Consider the following 18429-nt stretch of genomic DNA (forward strand, 5'->3'; position numbering starts at 1 on the left):
ACACTCCCATTGGCATCACTGTTGTTTGTCCATCCAGCAGTCCCTCTCCACCTGCTTCTTACAACAGCAGAGGAGCTAAACCTGGTACTTATTTTCCCAGCCTCCCCTTCAGCCAGGTGTGGCCATGTGACCTGCTCTGACCAATGGGATGAAAGGGAGGTCCACTGGGGACTTCTGGGAAAATCTTCAGTCCCAATAAAAAGAGAGAGGGGCAGAGGAGAGGTTCCCATGCCCAATCCCTTCTGTCTTTGGCGCAAGTTGTGTGAGGGCATAATAACCTGGATCTGTGGCAGCCATTTGTGACCTTAAGGTAACAAGTCAGAGAAAGAAAAGCCAACCCAATGAGGAGGGCAGAGAAGGGAGATGGAGACAGCCTGAGTCCTTGGTGACTCTGTTGAATTTCTGAGCCAATTCTAAAACCATTTTCCTCCTTACCTGTTGTTCTTTGAGATCATATAATAGCTGTGTCATTTAAGACACCAGCCAGGGTTTCCCTATAGCCAAACACATCCCAAACACAGCACCTTCTATGCAGTACCTTTTTAAGTTTAGTAAGCAGAGCTCTTCACAGGGTCCCCCAACCCCCAACCTCTTCTTCCTCCCCGTTCCCCACCTCAGTCCATGGCACCACCCTTTACCTGGTAATTCAGGCCAAAAACCTTGACATCATCCTTAGTCTCTCTTTCCCCCATGTCCTACATCCAGTCCATCTGGAAATCCTGTTGATCTGTCTTCAAAAGGAATCCAGAATCCAATCAGTTCAACAGTCTTACAAACTTAGTGACTTAAAATAACACATGTTTATCATCTTTTAGTTTCTGTGGGTCAGGAGTCTCTGTTAGCCTAGCTGGGTCCTTTGCGGGACTGCAGTAAAGGTATTGGCCAGGGCTGGGTTCTCATCTGAAGGCTCACCTGTGGAAAGATCTGCTTCCAAGTTCATGTGGTTGTTGACAGGACACAGTTCCTTGCTGACCGTTAGCCAAAGACCACCCTCCAAATTTGTTCCCTAATGCTCCAGCCACAGGGACCTCTGGCTGCCTTAAACACACAAGCATGTCTTGCTTCAGGGCCTTTGCACTTTCTGTTCCCTTGACCTAGAATGCTTTTCCGCAGGGATGTGAGCAGCTCCCTCCCCGCTGCCTTCAGCAGGCTCTGGTCAGACACATGTCCTCCAGGAGGGTTTACCTGACTACTGTAGCTAAAGTAGCGCTCTTGTCTCTCTCTGAACCCACGCTCTGCCTTACTGGGTCTTCTGTCTGACAGCCCCATTAGGATAGAAGCTCGACAAGTCGGGAATTGTATTTGGTCCTTGTTGTTCACCCTGTACCCACTGTTCTCAGGAGAGTGCCTGCCGGGCACGTAGTTATGCACCATAAATACTTATTGCATGCAAACAGGATGAACCTCTAGAAGGATGAACCCTTGCTCTTGAAGAAGAGGAAGAAAAGAGTTTAAGGTGCAAGGTAGGAGCAAAGACAGGGAAAAGCTAACCAACACACAAGCAAAAACCACTGGCAAATGACATCCACCCCTAATTAGCGTCTCCGACCACGTGCCAGGCACTGTCCTCAGAGCTCAAGGCAGGTGGACTCTGCCGTTTTAGTGAGGGAGGTGGACAAGAGACCAGGAGCTGCACTGAAGCGAGGTGAGTTAGGCTGTGGCAGAAAAAGTGCAGGGGGCTCTGCATCTCCTCTGTCAAGCAGGTATTTATTGAGCACTGACTGTGCAGGGTCCCGAGTTAGACACAGAAAGTATGAAACAACGGTATCTAGTGTGCCCTCTGGGACCTCAGAAAGCATTGGGCACGAGGCGTCCGCTCCTAACGTTCGGCCAGCAGTCAAGCAGGGCTGGGATTTGAAGGATGGAGAGGCCACGTGGCAGTGATAATTCTGGTTCCCCAGGGTGTCTGTCTGTCTGCAAAACCCCAGCTCAGCTGGATGCTTGAGCAGAAAGGGGATTCTTTGATCAAAGGTGGTGCTGGTATCTGCTGTTTCATTTTCACCCACCTGGTATCCCTTCCCCGCTTTTTCTAGTGACAGCATCCCCTTGTTGTGGAGGAACTGCTCCTGCCCCACGGCAGGCATGGCTCTCTGGTGAGGCTTTCAGTGCCTTGATCCCCACCCTGACCCAGGGGCTGTCAGGTGACCCAAGTCAGGAAATCCAGGTGCTCCATTAACTGGTCCACGAGGTGAGCCAAGATCTGGACATCCTCTCCTGGGAGTGGATCCCCCCTCCGCCCCCAGGGTCACCAGCCAACACTGTACGGTGGCTGAGACCCCCTGCCATGCAAAGAAAGCTCGTCTGTGGTAGGAAAAAATGAACATTCAGACAGATGCTGAATCAAAAGAGAGAGACAGAGAGAAACTAAGCCACAGAGAAGAAAGCACGGTAAGCCCCAGCACAGCCCAGACAGAGCTCCCTTTTAGCGGCACCACTTGGATTTGGGCTGATGCCACTGGGACTTGATAGACCCCCCTGACTTACTGTAACAGCTCAGGGAAACTCTGCACTTTAATTAAAGACCGAGGAGGCCCTCAGTGAAGAAACCTGTTTATCTTTCTTGAGCTCATCATTTCTTAAACTTACTTGACCAGAAATTCCTTTTTCCACAGGACACGTGCAGACATTTTGATGACCAGGGAGAAAGAGACGGCGCATTCCAGGTGATGAGACAGCAGAGGTGTGGAGGTAATATTTACAACATAAAAACCCATCTGGGCAATGGGGCTTCGAGGTAGCTTCTTGAAGCCAGAAGTAGGGAATTATCTAAATCCCCCCAAACCTTCCTGCCTCTTGTAGGGTTCACTTCCCGAGTGAAGAGATCTGTGTCCACATGGGACCATTTTTACAAGATGACTTCTCTGAGTCACATTCCGTTGTTTTATCTATAAAAATTCTGCCTCGGAGACAGACCAGCTTTTTAAACACAGGATGGTTTTATCTCCTTGGCCTGTTTATTGCTTAATGCCAAGAAGGCTTTCTGAAGACACAGATGCCTTGAACTAACCTCCAAGCAAGGGAGACTCAGTGTGGTCACACTCAATGGATTTTTTTTTTCCTCTTTCAAAAATGGAAATGAAAGAACCGAAAGTCTGTAAATTAAATTTTCTGGTTATAATGATGCTTTTGAACCACTGTAAATCATCCTTTTGTTTCTCGGGTTCCCACCTCCCAGCCCCAGCAAATTCCCACAAGGCATTTGGGAATCAAAGAATATTACCCCATAAAAACAAAATCAGGGCCATAGTGCCAGACACATGGAGGGACATGGGAGCCACAGATTACGGTGGGGATGGGGGTGGCTGGAGGCATCAGCAGCTTCTACCCTTCGCCGGAGCCTAAAGAAAACATGTCAGACTCAGTGTCTAAACAGCAGCTGCAGGAAAAGGTCTGGCTCTGAGGTGACTGCAATCTTTGTAACCTCTTTGATGTCTGGGAACATCACGAATCCTGGCTTTGCAACTGCAGATAGCTTACTGGGAACACGGTCTTCAGACGCGGCTGGGCAGGGTCTGGCTGGTGAGGATGCTGAGCTTCAGACCAGGAGAAATGGACGAGCACTCAGCAACACCGAGTCTGAACTCTGCTTGGGGACAGAGGCCCAGGCTGGTTTGGGCTGAGTTCTCTTGGCTCTAAGAATTAGGCACCCGCTTAAGTCAACCCAGGGAATATGTTGGTATCGTAAAGACACTCGTGTCCGGGGATCTGGGCACAGGGAACCATCAGATCCCAGGAAAAACTGGAGTTAGAAGTTATTTCCGGAGTTAAGCAGCCCAGATGCTCTTGAGAGTCACCTCAGGGCCTTTGCACTGGCTGTTGCCGCTACCAGGAGCAACTATTCCCTGTTTGTCACATGCCTGACTTCTTCTCAGACATCTGCTTTTCAGACAGGTCTCCCCCTCCTGTTTCCCTGAGCCTCTCTCTTGGCTCTGTTTTCCTCTTTGGAACTGCTCACTCACTCGTTTCTCGTCTGTCCCCCCCCCCAGCTAGAATATAAGAAATTTTGAATGTCTTTCCACAGCTGCTACCTCAGGGCCTGTATAGAGACTGCCACATGGTAGAAACTAAATACATATATGCAAATGAATCATGAATAAATAAAATCTCAGGGCTGCCAGGTACAGTCACTCAGGGTGTGCACTGCACAAGTCCGGAGGTCACCACTCTCAGACAAGGATGGGAATGGTGATCCAAGGGAATGTAGTGCACAACCTGTACCTCTGGACGTGGAGGCCCTGAGCTCCTTTGCGATGCCGGCTTGCTCACAGCCCATCATGGCTGTGTTCACTTCACTTTCTACCTCCTGACCTGGACTCACTCCCATTTTCTCATGATATGCCTCATTTTTCTGGAATTTTCTACTTTGACTACTCAAGAGAGTGAATCTGATAAGCCTGGCTAGTGTCTTGCTCTAAGCCATGTCATTGATCACTCTGGCCAGCATGGAATGGTGGCCCTTAGGTGGCCTCCTCTAGCCTAATCATCTCTGGCTAGAGAAGGGACAGGGTTGCCTGTGGTGGGCACTCGGGCCCATGCAGGTACTTCACACAACATCCCCGCCAGGTGGTATTGTTATTGAACCTGTTTTACAGGTGAGGAAATGGGCTCAGAGCCTGATATCGGGCCGTCTGAGCTCATGTTTGATTTTATTGCTGTGTGGTAGAGAAACCCTGGGAAAACTGCTTACTCTTTCTGAACCTCAGTTTCCTCATCTGTAAAAAGGACTGATTTCAAAATACTGATTTCCAAAGTGCTATGACGATTAAATGCAGTCATGCAGATAAAGTGCCGGGAAACCTAAACTATTTAGCTACTGTTGATAAGAATGTCTGTAAGTGTGTTTTCCTTCCATCTGACACAGACTCAGTTGTCTGGGGGCACGAGCCCTTGGATGAGAAAAGGAAACCACACTCGAATACTTGAACATGTGGCTTTTCTAATCTGTAGCCACTGTTGAGGTTGTTTTGTCACCTGACCTCCCCTGTGATGCTGGGCTATAAGGTGACATTAAGGATGGTGCCTCGGGGACAGGGTACCAGTGACAATCCCAGCTCCTGATTCTGAGTCAGGCAGTGTTCCTGACAGAAACCAAGAATTGCTCTCAGGGAGTGCATTCATTTACTCAGCAATTATTTGTGAGTATCAACTATATACGAGACGCTCTTCTGGGCTCTAGTGAACAAATCAGACCAAAATCTGCACCCACATTCCAGTGGGGGAGAGAAACAATAAACATGTGACTATATAATATTTCTGGTGGTGGTAAGTGTTATAGAGAAAAAGCATGGAGAGGAGGAGAGGAAGGCAGGAGTGGGGAGAGATTGATTCTGGTAGGGTGGGCGGGGAAGGCTTCAATGACATTTGAGCAGAGACTTTTTAAAAATATTTTTTCCATTTCTGTAATTTTATTTTAATTAAATTAAATTAATTAATTTATGTTTTGGTCTGCGTTGGGTTTTCGCCGCTGCGTGCGGGCTTTCTCTAGTTGCGGCGAGTGGGAGCTACTCTTCGTTGCAGTGCGCGGGCTTCTCATTGCGGTGGTTTCTCTTTGTTGCAGAGCATGGGTTCTAAGCCTGCGGGCTTCAGTAGTTGCAGCACGTGGCCTCAGTAGTTGTGGTGCACTGGCTCAGCTGCTCCGTGGCATGTGGGATCCTCCCGGACCAGGGCTCGAACCTGTGTCCCCTGCATTGGCAGGCGGATTCTTAACCACTGCGCCACCAGGGAAGTCCCTCGAGCACAGACTTGAAGGAGGGAGCCGTGTGGATATTGGCAGATGAGCCTTCCAGGAAGATGATGCAGCAAGTGCAAAGGCCCTGAGGTGGGCATTTTACTACAAGGCAGAACCTAGGACACAACTGATGCTTCTTGCTTTACCCAGAAGAGCCCCTTAGTGTAAAATTGGCAGATATAAAATATGGATTGTCCAGTTAAATTTGAATTTCAGATACACAATGACTAAGTTTTAATATAAGTATGTCCCACACAGTTTGGGACATATTTATATTTTAAAATTAATCATGTGTATCTGAAATTCAAATCTAACTGGGTGACCTATATTTTTAGTTGCTAAATCTGGCAACCCTACTCAGCGGTTAGTCATTGTGTGAGCTATGGAAATAAAAGTTGTGGGCTGGCTCTATGGAGAGGTATGGCTGGAAGAAATAAGGGAGTCAGAATCAGGTTGCCCGGGATTTGAATGCTGGCTTTGGCCTTCACTAGCCATGTGGTCTTGGCCAAGGTCTTTGACGTCGGTGCCTCCACATCTTCATCTGTGAAATGGGAGATGCGGCATCTAATTTCAGGGCCATTGGAAGATTCAAGATAATCTGTAATAGGAATTCCCTGGCGGTCCAGTGGTTAAGACTCGGTGCTTCCATGGCTGGGGGCGCGGGTTCATTTACTGGTCGGGGAACTAAGATCCCGCGTGAAGTGCGACGTGGCCAAAAAAAAAGAGAGAGAATCTGTAATGTGCTCAATTAATGTCATTAATGTAACTCTCATTAGCGTTAGCTGTGTCATTAATGTAGCACTCATCAGTCTTCGCATCTGTGTGATAGATGAGCTGAAATCTGTTAATTTTCCCAAATCATCTTTTTACATGAGTCAGGACTAACCTATTTAGAGTGAGGCTGTGCCTGGCAGGGGAGATAATAAAGATAAAACCCAAAGTAGAAGACAGAATAATTTAAAAAAAAAAAAAGGGGGTCAGAAACAGAGTGAGGGAGGGAAGAGAAGGAAGAAGAAACAGGGAAGGAGAGAAGCATGGTGCGGCACAGTGAAGAGCTCCCAGGACCCTGAAGGCCAGGAGCCCCAGTTCGAATCCCAGCTCTGCCCTGACTCACTGTAAGCTTTGGAGCCCCACAGTTTTCTTCTGGGTCTCAGTTTCTCTATCTTCAGGATGAAAGAAATGAACCACACACTGGCAGGACTCTGGTTGTAACTCACTGGAAACTCAGTATACAACGGCTTAAACTATCAAACATCTTTTTCAATAAACAAAGAAATAAACTTCCAGCATAAGTATGTCCCAAATAACACATAGGACATACTTAAACTAAAAATTATTCCTTGTTTATCTGAAGTTCAAATTTAACTGGGCATCCTATATTTTTATTTGCTAAGTATAGCAACCCTAGACCCCTTTCTTGCTCTGTTGAACCAGAGAAGCTCTGTTTCTGTTTTCTGTGTTGAGCATCTGTGAAAAGCTTCTTGACCAAAAGTTTCAGCAGCTGAAAAAAAGAGAAGGTCTGTAAGCTTTAGATCAGCATGATTTCCATGGCCCCTTCCAGCTCCCTGATGCTGTATTCTGCAGGGTTCATAGCTGTAGGCAACAGAAACCATCTGGGGCTAACTGGTGCAGAAAAAGTGCTCACCAAAGGATCTTGAGAGGCTTACAGGAGCCCCAGAAAGGCCAGAGAACCAGGCTTGGGGGCTCTGCAGCTGGGAAGATGGCCCCCAAATGCTCTGCAGGATAATAGCTTCTGGGGTGGATGCCTCTGATTGGCTGAGACTTGGTCACATGCCAATTCTCTCTCTGCAAAGCAGGCTGGGACAGTGCATGTCAGGGTGTTCAGCTCCTATTTGGGGATGGGGGGGCAGGGGCTGCTTCCCAAGATGGGGAATTCCCAAACAAAAGGAAAGGTTCAGGGGCTTCCCTGGTGGCGCAGTGGTTAAGAATCCGCCTGCCAGTGCAGGGGACACGGGTACGAGCCCTGGTCCGGGAAGATCCCACATGCTGCGGAGCAACTAAGCCCGTGCGCCACAACTACTGAGCCTGCGCTCTAGAGCCCGTGAGGCACAATTACTGAGCCTGCGAGCCACAACTACTGAAGCCCGCGTGCCTAGAGCCCGTGCTCCACAACAAAGAGAAGCCACCGCAATGAGAAGCCCACGCACCGCAACAAAGAGTAGCCCCCGCTCGCTGCAACTAGAGAAAGCCCGTGCGCAGCAAAAAAGACCCAACACAGCCAAAAATAAATAAATTTTTTTTAAGAAAAGGGTTCAGATGTAGCTGGTAGGAGGGAGGTGCTTGGAAGCAACAATGACCAACACTCTTGCTCCTAAAGAAAGAATTCTGAGTTTTGATGTTTCTGGGTGAATTTTCTGACCTGGGCGGGAGGGTGAGTTTATCAGAAAATCAGTTAGAGCCGGAGTGCCATCGGGAAGCAGACTCTGGAGAGGGTGAGGGTCTGACTTTGCCTGGAGGCGAAGGAGTGGCAGGTTGTCTTTTCCGCCTCTCACTCAGTGTTCCTGGAAAAGTAAATTAAATGGAGCTGCTTAGAAATGCCCCAGCCTTGGTGGTCCTTTGGCTTGGGGCAAGGGGAAGGCTGGGTTAGTCCTTCAAATCCAGCAGAGCCCTTTATAAGGCCAGAAGCAAACTGGGTTCCTGAATCAGACTGGTAGATGGGTTTTCTTTGGTCTAACAGTTCAAAAACAAATGGAATTAGTTGCCAACAAATGCACATTGAGAGTTTTCACATACAAACCCAAATTTCCAGCTTCTCTTGAAAATTAGGGCTGTCTGGTAACATTGGGATCGAATTCCTGGACGGCATCACCCGTGGTAATGTGGGTTCCAGTTCACCTTGGTCCCCACCCCTCCCCTGTGGTATCTAGGCCCCGGGTCCCTCGCCACCTGTCGGTGTGTCTGTGCTCATGGTCCCCTTTAGAGGAACGTTAGTGGTAACTTCGGACATGTACAGCCTTGCTGCTCAGTGTAGAATCCTGAGACCAGCAGCAGCGGCCCACCCGGGGGGCTGGGGGAAAGTGCAGAATCTCAGGCGCCACTGGGAATCTGCATTTTGACAGCTCCCCCGGGGTGTGTGTGCAGTCCGGATGGAGAAGTGTTGCTTTAGGATCAAGCAGGGGGGAAAAGATCACGAAACCACCAGACGGTGAGGAGCCTGGGCTGTGTAGATGGATGTGGCTTTGGATAAGGGTTCCGTCGTAGATGAGCTGTGTGACTTTGGGCAAGGCGCTCTCGGAGTCTCCATCTCCTTCCTGCGGTCTGAGAAGCAGGATAGGCCGCTCTGTGCCGGAGGGTGACACGAGCTAAGGCAGCGCGGGGCTTAGCAGGTGCCTGGCAGAAGGGAAAGCCCTGGACTTGTCAGCAGCTCTTATTCATGTCTGGGAGGGAGGAAAGGGCTCCCTCTAAAGCCGAATTGAGAATCGTTAAGTTCTCAAAACCAAATCAGATTTCCTCCAATCGAGGAAGAAATATCAGCCATGCTAGTAATAAACAAAACCGCAGCTTCCCACTAGCTGTTTGGGAGACCCTGGAAATCCCTCCTTGGGCATCAGCTTTCTCTGGAGGGGTGTGTGTGTGTGTGTGTGGGGGGGGGTGTGTGTGTGTCTTTGTTGTCTGTGTTTTCCATTTGGAGCGGTGGCTACTGCCACATGTATTTAAGACTGATAAAAACTGTTTAGTATCTTACTCCTCTGTTTAAAAAATTGTGCAGAGAAAGTCCCAGCGTGAGCAAGCATGAGTTTATCTCCAGTGCAATGAGAGATTTGCATGGAAAGCAACACTGAATTATAGGTGTGCTAAAATCATTTCCTCTCTAGGGTAGATCTCTTTGCACACAAGGATTTTAAAGCCTGTGCGTGAGGAGGCTCTCGGCCCCCTATTCCCTACTGGGGCCTGAGGCCCAGGTCATCAGGCCTCGGCCAGGTGGGTGGACGGAGGGAGCAGCCCTCAGGCTCCCTTGGCTGTGTAGGGCGCCCCCAGGGAGCCCTCAGGCCTGCTGCGCTTCCTCCAGGGCAGATGGTATAAGAGTTCTGCCCGTGAAGATGAGGTCCGTATCTCCCGCTGAATGTGCGTGTCAGCAGAATTCTTTTCTTCTTTTTATTGCTTTGGAGACATATGCTGACTTGGTCAAAATCGCTTCAGCAAGATGTGACTGATGGTGTATGAAATGAAAACTGCTTACCCAGTGCTGGGAGGCCGGCGAGTGAGGGCTGTGGACACTCGGCCGGGGCCGGCCAGACACAATAACACCCCTCACATCTCCAGGCCATCTTTCATCTGGGAGAAGCTGGCCCTGGGGTGGAGCAGATTGGGGAGATCGGGTTACGGCCCAAGAGTCCAGTGCTGGGTGCCCCGGCTTGGGGAACCACAGCTGGGGGCGGGTGGCTGGGGGCTGTCTGCTAGGGAAACGAGATAGGCCCCAGGGAAGTTCCTGGGCCCCGGATGGCATGGGGTGGGGGGTGGGGGGGTGGAGGGGCTGGGGGACAATGAGAGGGATCGGAATGCGGGGATCCCCCTTTCATCTCTGATCCCTTCTCCCTCTCTGCCCTGCTCTCTCCTGCTCTCACGCTCTTGCCCCTGCCCTGGATCTCTCCTAGTCAGGATACATTTGCTTTCCTCTGTTTGGCCAAAAAGCAGACCATCATGAAAAGTTGCGTTGTTATTTTTAAGCTTAGGAGGCTTTCCTGTTAACATATTTTCCTTTTCATCCAGATGGTAACTAACATCTATCAAATGCTTTCTCTGTGCCCCAGGCACCTTGCGAAGTCCTTTACATGAGTTGAATTAACTTCTGAATCCTCCCAGCAACCCTAGGAAACACGTGCTATTTGTCCCCCCCCCCCATTATACAGATGGGGGAACTGAGGCACAGAGAGGTTAAATCCCTGGTACATGGCTGCAAGTGGCAGGGCTGAGGTGTGAACCCAGGCTGCCAGCTCCCACCCAAGACTTTCTCTAAACAATCTCAAAGCCTTTGCTGGTGGCCTCCGCTCTCAAACCAGCATCTGATGTGCTTCCAGGCAGATACTCTTGTTTGCATGAGTGCATTCATTCATTCAGCAATCAAGCACGCATTCAGTGGGGGCCTGGTGCAGTCTGGGGGACTCCTTTAAGGGAGGAAGCAGGGAAAATAAAGAGCCCCCCTACCCCCGGCATGAATCACAGGAAAAATAAGGTTAAATAGGGGGTGGTGGGAGTTCAGAGGGAACCTGGTCTCTTCCGGGTCTCAGATATGGAAAGCATATCGTCTCCATCTCGCAGGGGAAAAGATGGCATCCCAGAGCAAGGGGGGCGGGGTGAGGGCTCCACGAGATGCCTTAGCCTGGCGCCTGCGCAGTCAGCCCTCAATCCACTGTGCTCTTTAGATGTTGGCTGTGCTTACTGCTCTTCATTCAACAGGTACTTATTGAGTGCCTGCTGTGTGCCAGGCTCAGGTGAGATGCACAGAGGGTAAACCATAACCCTTGCTTCAGGGCCTTCCCCTGGCCGGGGGGGAACAGCGCAGACGCCGGCCGATCAGTTGTTTTCAGATGTAGACTGGTAGCACCAATACCTGCGGCCTCCACCCCCAGCCTCACTTGCTTGTTAAAATCCCCCCCAAGAGATTTGACAGTGGATTAAAAAGCAGAGAAGGCTGCTGCAGAGGAGTAGCATTTCAGACTGGAAGAAAGTAACCGCCTTCATCTCAGCTGGCATTGGAGGTGGCATAGCAGTTGCAGTGGCTTTGCCCCTGGAAGGCCAAGCCCGGGGGCACAGGCAGCTCTGGGGAGACGGAGCCTGATGGCCGTTCCTCGCGCTGCAGGGCCTGTGTTGCACTTGCTGCTCTCCCTGCCTGGGATGCCTCTCCCTGGCAAAGCCGTGTCTTTCTCATCCTTCCAGGACTCAGGTCAATGGCATCTCCTCCAGGAGATCCCCTTCCCACCTCCCTCCACCCCTCCCTGTTTATCCACTCCTTCACTCTATCACAGGCTGACATGATCTGGGTTGCATACGCGCTGGTGGACACTGGACCAGCCGGTGCCCCTCTGACTGCCTCAGCAGGTCCCTGTGTTGGTTCTCACCTGCCACGGTGCCCACCCAGGGCTCTCCCCCTCGACCCTCCTGCGTGCCCCGCTTGGCCGGGCTCCAGCAGATGAGCGCACTGCATCCGGCCTGAGAGAACCGATGGCTGAGCACGGCCTCCCCTCCCACTCCTAAACCACGTATCAGCTTCCCGCTTTGTCTCCCCCGGCCTGAAAGCCAGCTTCGTGGTGGAGGCCGCTGGGTGAGCTCACTCTCTCCTGTCCCCTCCAGCCCAGCACTGTGCTGGCACTGGGATGGGCCCAATGCAAAATGAAAGCGGGGACCCTTTATTCGTAGATCACGAAGAGCTGCAATGTGGCAATAGCAGAGCATTAAGCCAGGTGTGAGCGTGGGGGCCTGGGCACCTACCGGGTCACATGCCCGTGGAGCCCACCCTGCGTGACACCCAGGAAGTGCTCAACAAACCTTTGTTGAAGGAAGGCGTCAGTGGAAGAAGGCAGGTGGAGGGGGCTTTCACAGTGCCTTGATTGACAGGTGGGCAGAGGCCCAGCCCTGGGCCAGGGGGCCCAGGACCTGCTCCACCTCACAGCCTGGAGCCTGTGTAACGGGGCCAGGATGTGATTGGAATGGCTAGGACCCACAGCCTTGCATTTCTCTTCTCACCTGGCCCCTGGCCTCTCCTGTCTCTACCCTTGTGGACCCTCAGGCTGCCATCTTGTCCAGAAGCCCCCAAAAGGCTGTATGGCAGAACCACCTATGCTGCAGAAAACTCCAGAAGATCAGGTTCCTCTTTACTAGCCCTGGAGCTTCTGCCTCCCCCAAGTGAGGCTTAGCCAGACCCCTCCCCCCAAAGGACACCCCTGTCCCCAAACTCAGCCCTTCACCTTTCATCCCAAACTCCCTCTGGTCACCCTTCATCTAGCCCATCATCTGGCAACCCCTGGTTTGCGAGTTTGCCTCCTCGGGGCAGGAAAGGGAGGAGGCAAGACTGAACTTGGTCATGGTCCTCACTGCCACTCTGAGTCAAGTGTTATTTTGCTCCCAGTTTTACAGTGGAACTGAGGCTCTGAAGAGCTGTAGTTCACTCAAGGTCCCACAGCGGGTTCTGAGTTGTCTGGGGCGCCTGTGTGCCATGCCCAGTGTGAGCTGGGCCCCAAGTGGGCAGCTCAGTGTCATTCGTGGGATGAATGAATGAGGGGAGGGAAGAAAGGAGGCCAGGAGCATCTGGTGAGGTCTCGGGCACAGACACTCAGAGGTGAACTGGATGCAAGGCCAGCTGTGTGCTCGTCAGGTGTGGCCAGGCAGGGGCTGGTGGAGAAGGTCAGACAGTGACCGGGGGACTTCCCTAGTGGTCCAGTGGGTAAGACTCCACGCTCCCAATGCAGGGGGCCCGGGTTTGATTCCTGGTCGGGGAACTAGATTCTGCATCCGCTTGCATGCCGCAACTGAGAGTTCGCATGCCGCAACTAAAGTCCGCACGCCACAACTAAAGATCCTGCATGCTGCAACTAAGACCCGGCGCAACCAAAATAAATAGATAAATTAAAAAATAAATAAATATTTAAAATAAAAAAAAAAGGGCAGTGCCGGTCCGGGATATCTGGTCTCAGGCTGAGGAGTGGTTGGGCCCCAAAGGAAAGGAGGTGGGGAGGAATTCTCCAGCTCACACAATTTCAGTCCTTCAACAAATAATGACTGTGCAGCCGCAGTGGCTACCAGGCCCTGGGCTCAAGGACATCTGAGAGAGTCCCACCTCGGCCCCCAGGGAGCTCTGTTTCTAGTGGGAAGGCAAGACAATAAAGAAGGCACGAATAACTCAAACAGTAATTCCAGACGGTGGGAGGAGGAGTTAAAGAAAATAGAACAGGTGTGCGTGGGGATGAGGAGGGGAAGGGACCTTATCTCCGATGGTCTGGGAGGAAGTGGCACCTGGAGGTGGAGGGTTGGCCAGATGGCAGGGGTGGGGAGGGAGACTGGGGGGGGAGAGAGTTCCAGGCAGAAGGACTGGCAAGTGCAAGAACAAGCTGGCGACAAGTTCGGGGAGGGATCCGCGTGTCTGGAGTAAGGGGGGGGGGGCAAAAGGCGAGAGGGGCTCGGGTGTCACCTCCGCCAGGAAGCCTTCTCTTCTCGCCGCGCTTCCTCCACACTCCCCCAGCTTGTTCTACCGCAGCGCAAATCCCACGGGTCCCGCTCAGGCCTCCTTCCCTGTCCGGACTACGAGTGCGGAGAAAGCAGGGCCGGCTCGGATTCCTCTCTCCGCATCCCCGCGGCGCCCGGCCCGGCGCTGGGCACCCTGTGGGCACTTGGTAAATATTTGCAGAGCGCACTAGAAGGAATGAATGAACCCATTGGGCGCCGCTGGGGGGAGGGCGGGGCCGAGGGCAGGTGGGAGGCCGCCGACGCGGGAGGGGCCCTTGGAAGCCCGTCCTCCTCCTCCCCCTCCTCCTCCTCCTCCCAGGCCCCAGCGCGTACCACTCTGGGGCTCCCGAGGCGGCCTCTCGTGCGATCAAGGGCGCGCAGGGCTGGGAGAGCGACCTGGGGCCCCTCTTCTGGGCGCCGGAGTTCGGAAGAGGGTGGGTCCCCGCCGCCCAAGAGCAAGAGCGCGAGAGGAGCCGGAGGAAGGAGCGCCCGCTCGCCCGCCGCCTCGCTGCCACCCCGGCGCTCGCTCTCCCGGCTCCTAGGTTTGCTGGCTGCTCCTCCCACCCGCGCCCGCCTCTCTGCTCGCGCTCTCGCTCGCTCGAGCCGGCTTCCAAGCCCGCGGTGCGCCCGGGCGAGTGCGGGGCGAGGGGCCCCGGGGCCAGCGCCGAGCCGGGGGCGGGGGTCCGGGCAGAGCGCAGACGGCCGGGGAGGGGCCATGTCCGGCGCGGGCGCAGAGGGGCCCGTCTACAGCAAGTGACCGAGCGGCGTGGACGGCCGCCTGCCCCCCTCCGTCACCTGGGGCGGCGCGGGCCCCGGTGCCGGGTGCCCGGAGCCCGGGTCGCGCGTAGAGCCGGCGCGATGCACGTGCGCTCGCTGCGCGCCGCGGCGCCCCACAGCTTCGTGGCGCTCTGGGCGCCCCTGTTCCTGCTGCGCTCCGCCCTGGCCGACTTCAGCCTGGACAACGAGGTGCACTCAAGCTTCATCCACCGGCGCCTCCGCAGCCAGGAGCGGCGGGAGATGCAGCGCGAGATCCTCTCCATCTTGGGCTTGCCCCATCGCCCGCGTCCCCACCTCCAGGGCAAGCACAACTCGGCGCCCATGTTCATGCTGGACCTGTACAATGCCATGGCGGTGGAGGAGGGCGGCGGGCCCGACGGCCAGGGCTTCTCCTACCCCTACAAGGCCGTCTTCAGTACCCAAGGCCCCCCTCTGGCCAGCCTGCAAGACAGCCACTTTCTCACCGACGCCGACATGGTCATGAGCTTCGTCAACCTTGGTGAGTGAAGGCGGGAGGGAGGGGTGCGCGTCTTGGCCAGGAGTCGCTTTGGGACAGGGAGGGCGCCGCGTCTTACATCCAGCCCGCCCATCTTTCCACTCCCGGTGGTTTTCAGAACGGCAGTGCCTGGCCGAGGATCTCCCACCCCCCTGCCTTAGTGGACCCCAAGCTGCGCGCGCCCCAGGTAGGGCGAGCCGGGCTCATCTGGCCTGTGGGAGTTCAGGGGAAGTAAGGAGCGGTCTGAAGCCCTCTCTGGGTTAAGTCGGCGACTGCACCTCTGGGGCGGGAGGCGCCGGGCGGGCCGCGGCTCAGTTCAAAGCGCGGGGCTCGGTCATGTGAGCTGTGCCCGTCCGGCTCGGCCCGCGCTACCTGGATTTAAAGGGCCCTGCTCCGCGAAGCTGACTTCCCGCCCTTTCTGAGCCCCTCTCTGCCCTGCCTGGCCCTGGCATCGCGGGCGTTGCGCTCCATTCCCCGCCCTGGCAAGCCCTACCTGTCCCCTCGCGGTGCGCCCGCCGTAGCCTGCTGCGCGCCCCGAGCGCCTCGGGGCCCCTTTCCTGACCGCTGGGCGCCCCTCTCGCTCTCAGCTCTCCTGGCTGGAGCTGGGGAAAAAAACGTTGCCATTGCGACCTTTCTATTTTAAATGTTTAATGATAGGTCCCGGACTGGCAGAATCCATTTTCAGCGTTTATCACGTGTGGCGCGCAAACCACGGCTTCTGGCGATTGGGTGGCGAGGGATCTTCCAGCAGACGCCGCCGGGGTAGGCTAGGGGACCCGGCTTCCGACTGGAGTCGCGACGGCCCCGGGGATCGGAGGCTGGCGCTGCGGCGGGGGTGGTGCTCTCGCTCCATCTGTGCACGTTCACCAGACTTGCTCAAACTAACCCCCGACTGCGCGCTGTAGGGCTCATGATCAAATATTTGGTTTCTGAGATAACACGCCCCGATAGCGCTGTTTCCCGAGCCGCTTTCATTCTACAAGTGTCACTTGCTGCGAAAATACGAACGAAGTCAAGACAGCAAACTCACGCCCACCGGCGCTGTGTCAACAGGGAAATAATGATCCAGAAGCCCCCCGCGGGGCACCTGGGGCGTGGATGGAGGGCGCCGGGAAGCGCGGATCAACCTTAATGCTTCCCGCGCCAGATAAGGTCCCTGGAGTTCCCGGGGCGCCATTGTCTGTCCTTAATAATAGCCCAAAATCAAATAGTGAAACGAGTTTCAGCGAGCAAAGGGTGGGAGGTTTAGATGCCAAAATGACTTCAAGAAAGTTTAAATTATACTAGGCAGCCTGTTAGAATGAGACAGCTCCATATGTCCTGATTTAGAACAATCTCCAAGATGTATGGGGTGGAAAAAAGCAAGGTGCAGATCAGTGAGGTTACATACGTGCTTGTATATCATGCTTTCCCACTGGAGGAAGACGCCAGGGATTGGAAATAGATTTTATGGGGGCAGGGCAGAACTGGGGTTGGGGCCTTAGGGATTTGGGAGCTGGGGCCTGATTTTTCATTGTCTGCAGTTTTGTGTATGATTTTTTTTTCAATGTGTATTTGTGACCTATACTAGAAGCTAAAGAAAAATCCCAAATACGTACATATAAATAAATTAATTAAAGCAGAGCTCTGTATCCATCCTGAAGCCAGGGGTTAACCAGGGCCCTTTCTCTGGCTGGGGATTTATGGTATCTTCTGTTCTGTTGGATACCTGTGACTCCCAGTGAATGCCAGCAGGTCCCAGTGGCGGCCTTCAGAGCCTGGCTGAGGTCATTAAAAAGGTATTTGTAAGCCCTGGCTTCTGTGGAGGGCTCTGCAAACGCAGTGCAAAAAGCACCCTGCTGCTTACGGACCAACCGCGTGGCCAGACCCGGGCTCTTCCCATGCCAGAAAAGGACCAGGTTGCCAACCGGGCACCTCTGGGACACTTGGGCAGGGCTGTTTGCTGCCCCTTGGTAGGGGGGAGCAAGCTGGGACTTGTTTGGGAAGACCACAGCTGGGTGGTTTTCCTCCTCTGGCTGTACACACACCTTTCAACCCGTTAGTCCCATTTCTTTCATCTTGAAAGGACAAAGACCGGCTTGTCTGAGCCTCTTAATCAGCCAGGCTGGCTTTGGGCTTTGTGGGACAGTCCTGACTTTCTCAGGTCTTGCTTTCTGGAGCATCACTCCAAATTAGATGGCAGAGTGGCTTTTAACAGAGTGCACTGACCTTGTTTTCTTTCTTTCTCAGTCCCTAAAACTTTCTCGGTAATTAGTTGGGTGAAGACCTGGACCGCAGTTGGGCAAGACTCTTCCTGTAGATGTTTCTAAGGTTGCCCTTTAATTTCTTCTTGGCAGCAGCATGGGAATAAACCGCCTGTCCCTTCCATTTTGTGGGGTTCTGGGATTTTGCCACAGGAGGGGCTGTGGGGTTGGAGGGGGCATGTAGGAGACCTGCTTGGAAGCTGAGAAAAAGCACACGATTTTTCCTTGGATTGCAGATCATACTGACCTGTAACATACAAAGTTTTCTAAAGGTGCGTTTAGTCTCACACTTTACTAAGAGTGAGAAAAACATCGTTTGCTCGTACGCAGCTATTACTTGTTACCTTGCAGGGGACCTGGGGGAGACCTTGAAGGGAGACTGACTTTCTCCACCACCCTCTCCTCCCCTCAAAGCCCCCCTCCTCCTTCCACCACCCCCTCCTCCCTCGTTGCATACCGCTGCTGTCCTGCAGTGCTCTGGGGGACTTCGGCCTGAAGTCTGAAGGCTTTTGCAGAGCTGGTGCGTTTATTCTTCCGTCTGCAGCCAAACTGGTTTTTGTTCCTCTAAGTCGTTCTCCTCAGAATTCAAGCTTTTTGCCAGGCTGAGTGGGATCTAAACTAGAGAGGGAACTAGAGGAGAATTTATGACAAAACCAGGTGCTGAGAATGAGGGCCTCAGACCGCACCTTGTGACAAAGACCAGCCTGTACAATAAAGCCCCTGTAATGCTAGCTGAGCTGCCGGAGGGAGACTCACATCTTCCCAGGCTGGGCCTCTTAAGTTCAATGGCGAGATTTGTAAACTGGTTTGGATTAACAAGCCCCCAACTCCTCTGTGCAGACTTAAGTTTGGAATTCAAAACAGGCTACCCTCTCTTAAACTGTCCCCAGGCAATGTGAGTTCTGCAGACTGAATCCCGAAGATAGCTGCCCTCCCTCCCCCGCTTCTTTCTTTGGAGAAATCCAGCAGCTCCTTTTGGGATCTTCTCAAGAAGCCCCCTGGCA

The 18429-nt window shown here is 53.3% G+C and overlaps 1 protein-coding gene and 1 long non-coding RNA gene across 6 annotated transcripts in view; one reads left to right on the forward strand and one right to left on the reverse strand.

The window, feature by feature from the left end:
- Positions 1 to 7121: 7121 nt before the first annotated feature.
- On the reverse strand, positions 7122 to 14350 carry LOC309612984. Of its 2 annotated transcripts, none has more exons than XR_014235452.1 (3): positions 14243 to 14350; positions 9930 to 10040; positions 7122 to 7229 (listed from the first exon to the last, which is right to left on the reverse strand). It is a non-coding gene; the product is annotated as an uncharacterized lncRNA (long non-coding RNA). The 2 variants fall into 2 exon arrangements; XR_014235453.1 differs by lacking the exon at positions 7122 to 7229 and adding an exon at positions 7244 to 8250.
- The window catches only part of BMP7 (bone morphogenetic protein 7), a 92199-nt gene continuing 87977 nt past the window's right edge, over positions 14208 to 18429 (forward strand). For 2 of the 4 annotated variants that reach the window (XM_082359310.1, XM_082359311.1), the window contains exon 1: positions 14209 to 15185. In XM_082359310.1, coding sequence (XP_082215436.1) covers positions 14768 to 15185 — 418 coding nt within the window. In that variant the 5' untranslated portion in view covers positions 14209 to 14767. Of the gene's footprint in view, positions 15186 to 18429 lie in introns of all 4 variants that reach the window. The other 2 variants (XM_082359308.1, XM_082359309.1) reach the window with 2 other exon arrangements.

Source organism: Balaenoptera borealis, assembly GCF_965194805.1.
Source record: "Balaenoptera borealis genome assembly, chromosome: 16".
NCBI lineage: Eukaryota > Metazoa > Chordata > Mammalia > Artiodactyla > Balaenopteridae > Balaenoptera > Balaenoptera borealis.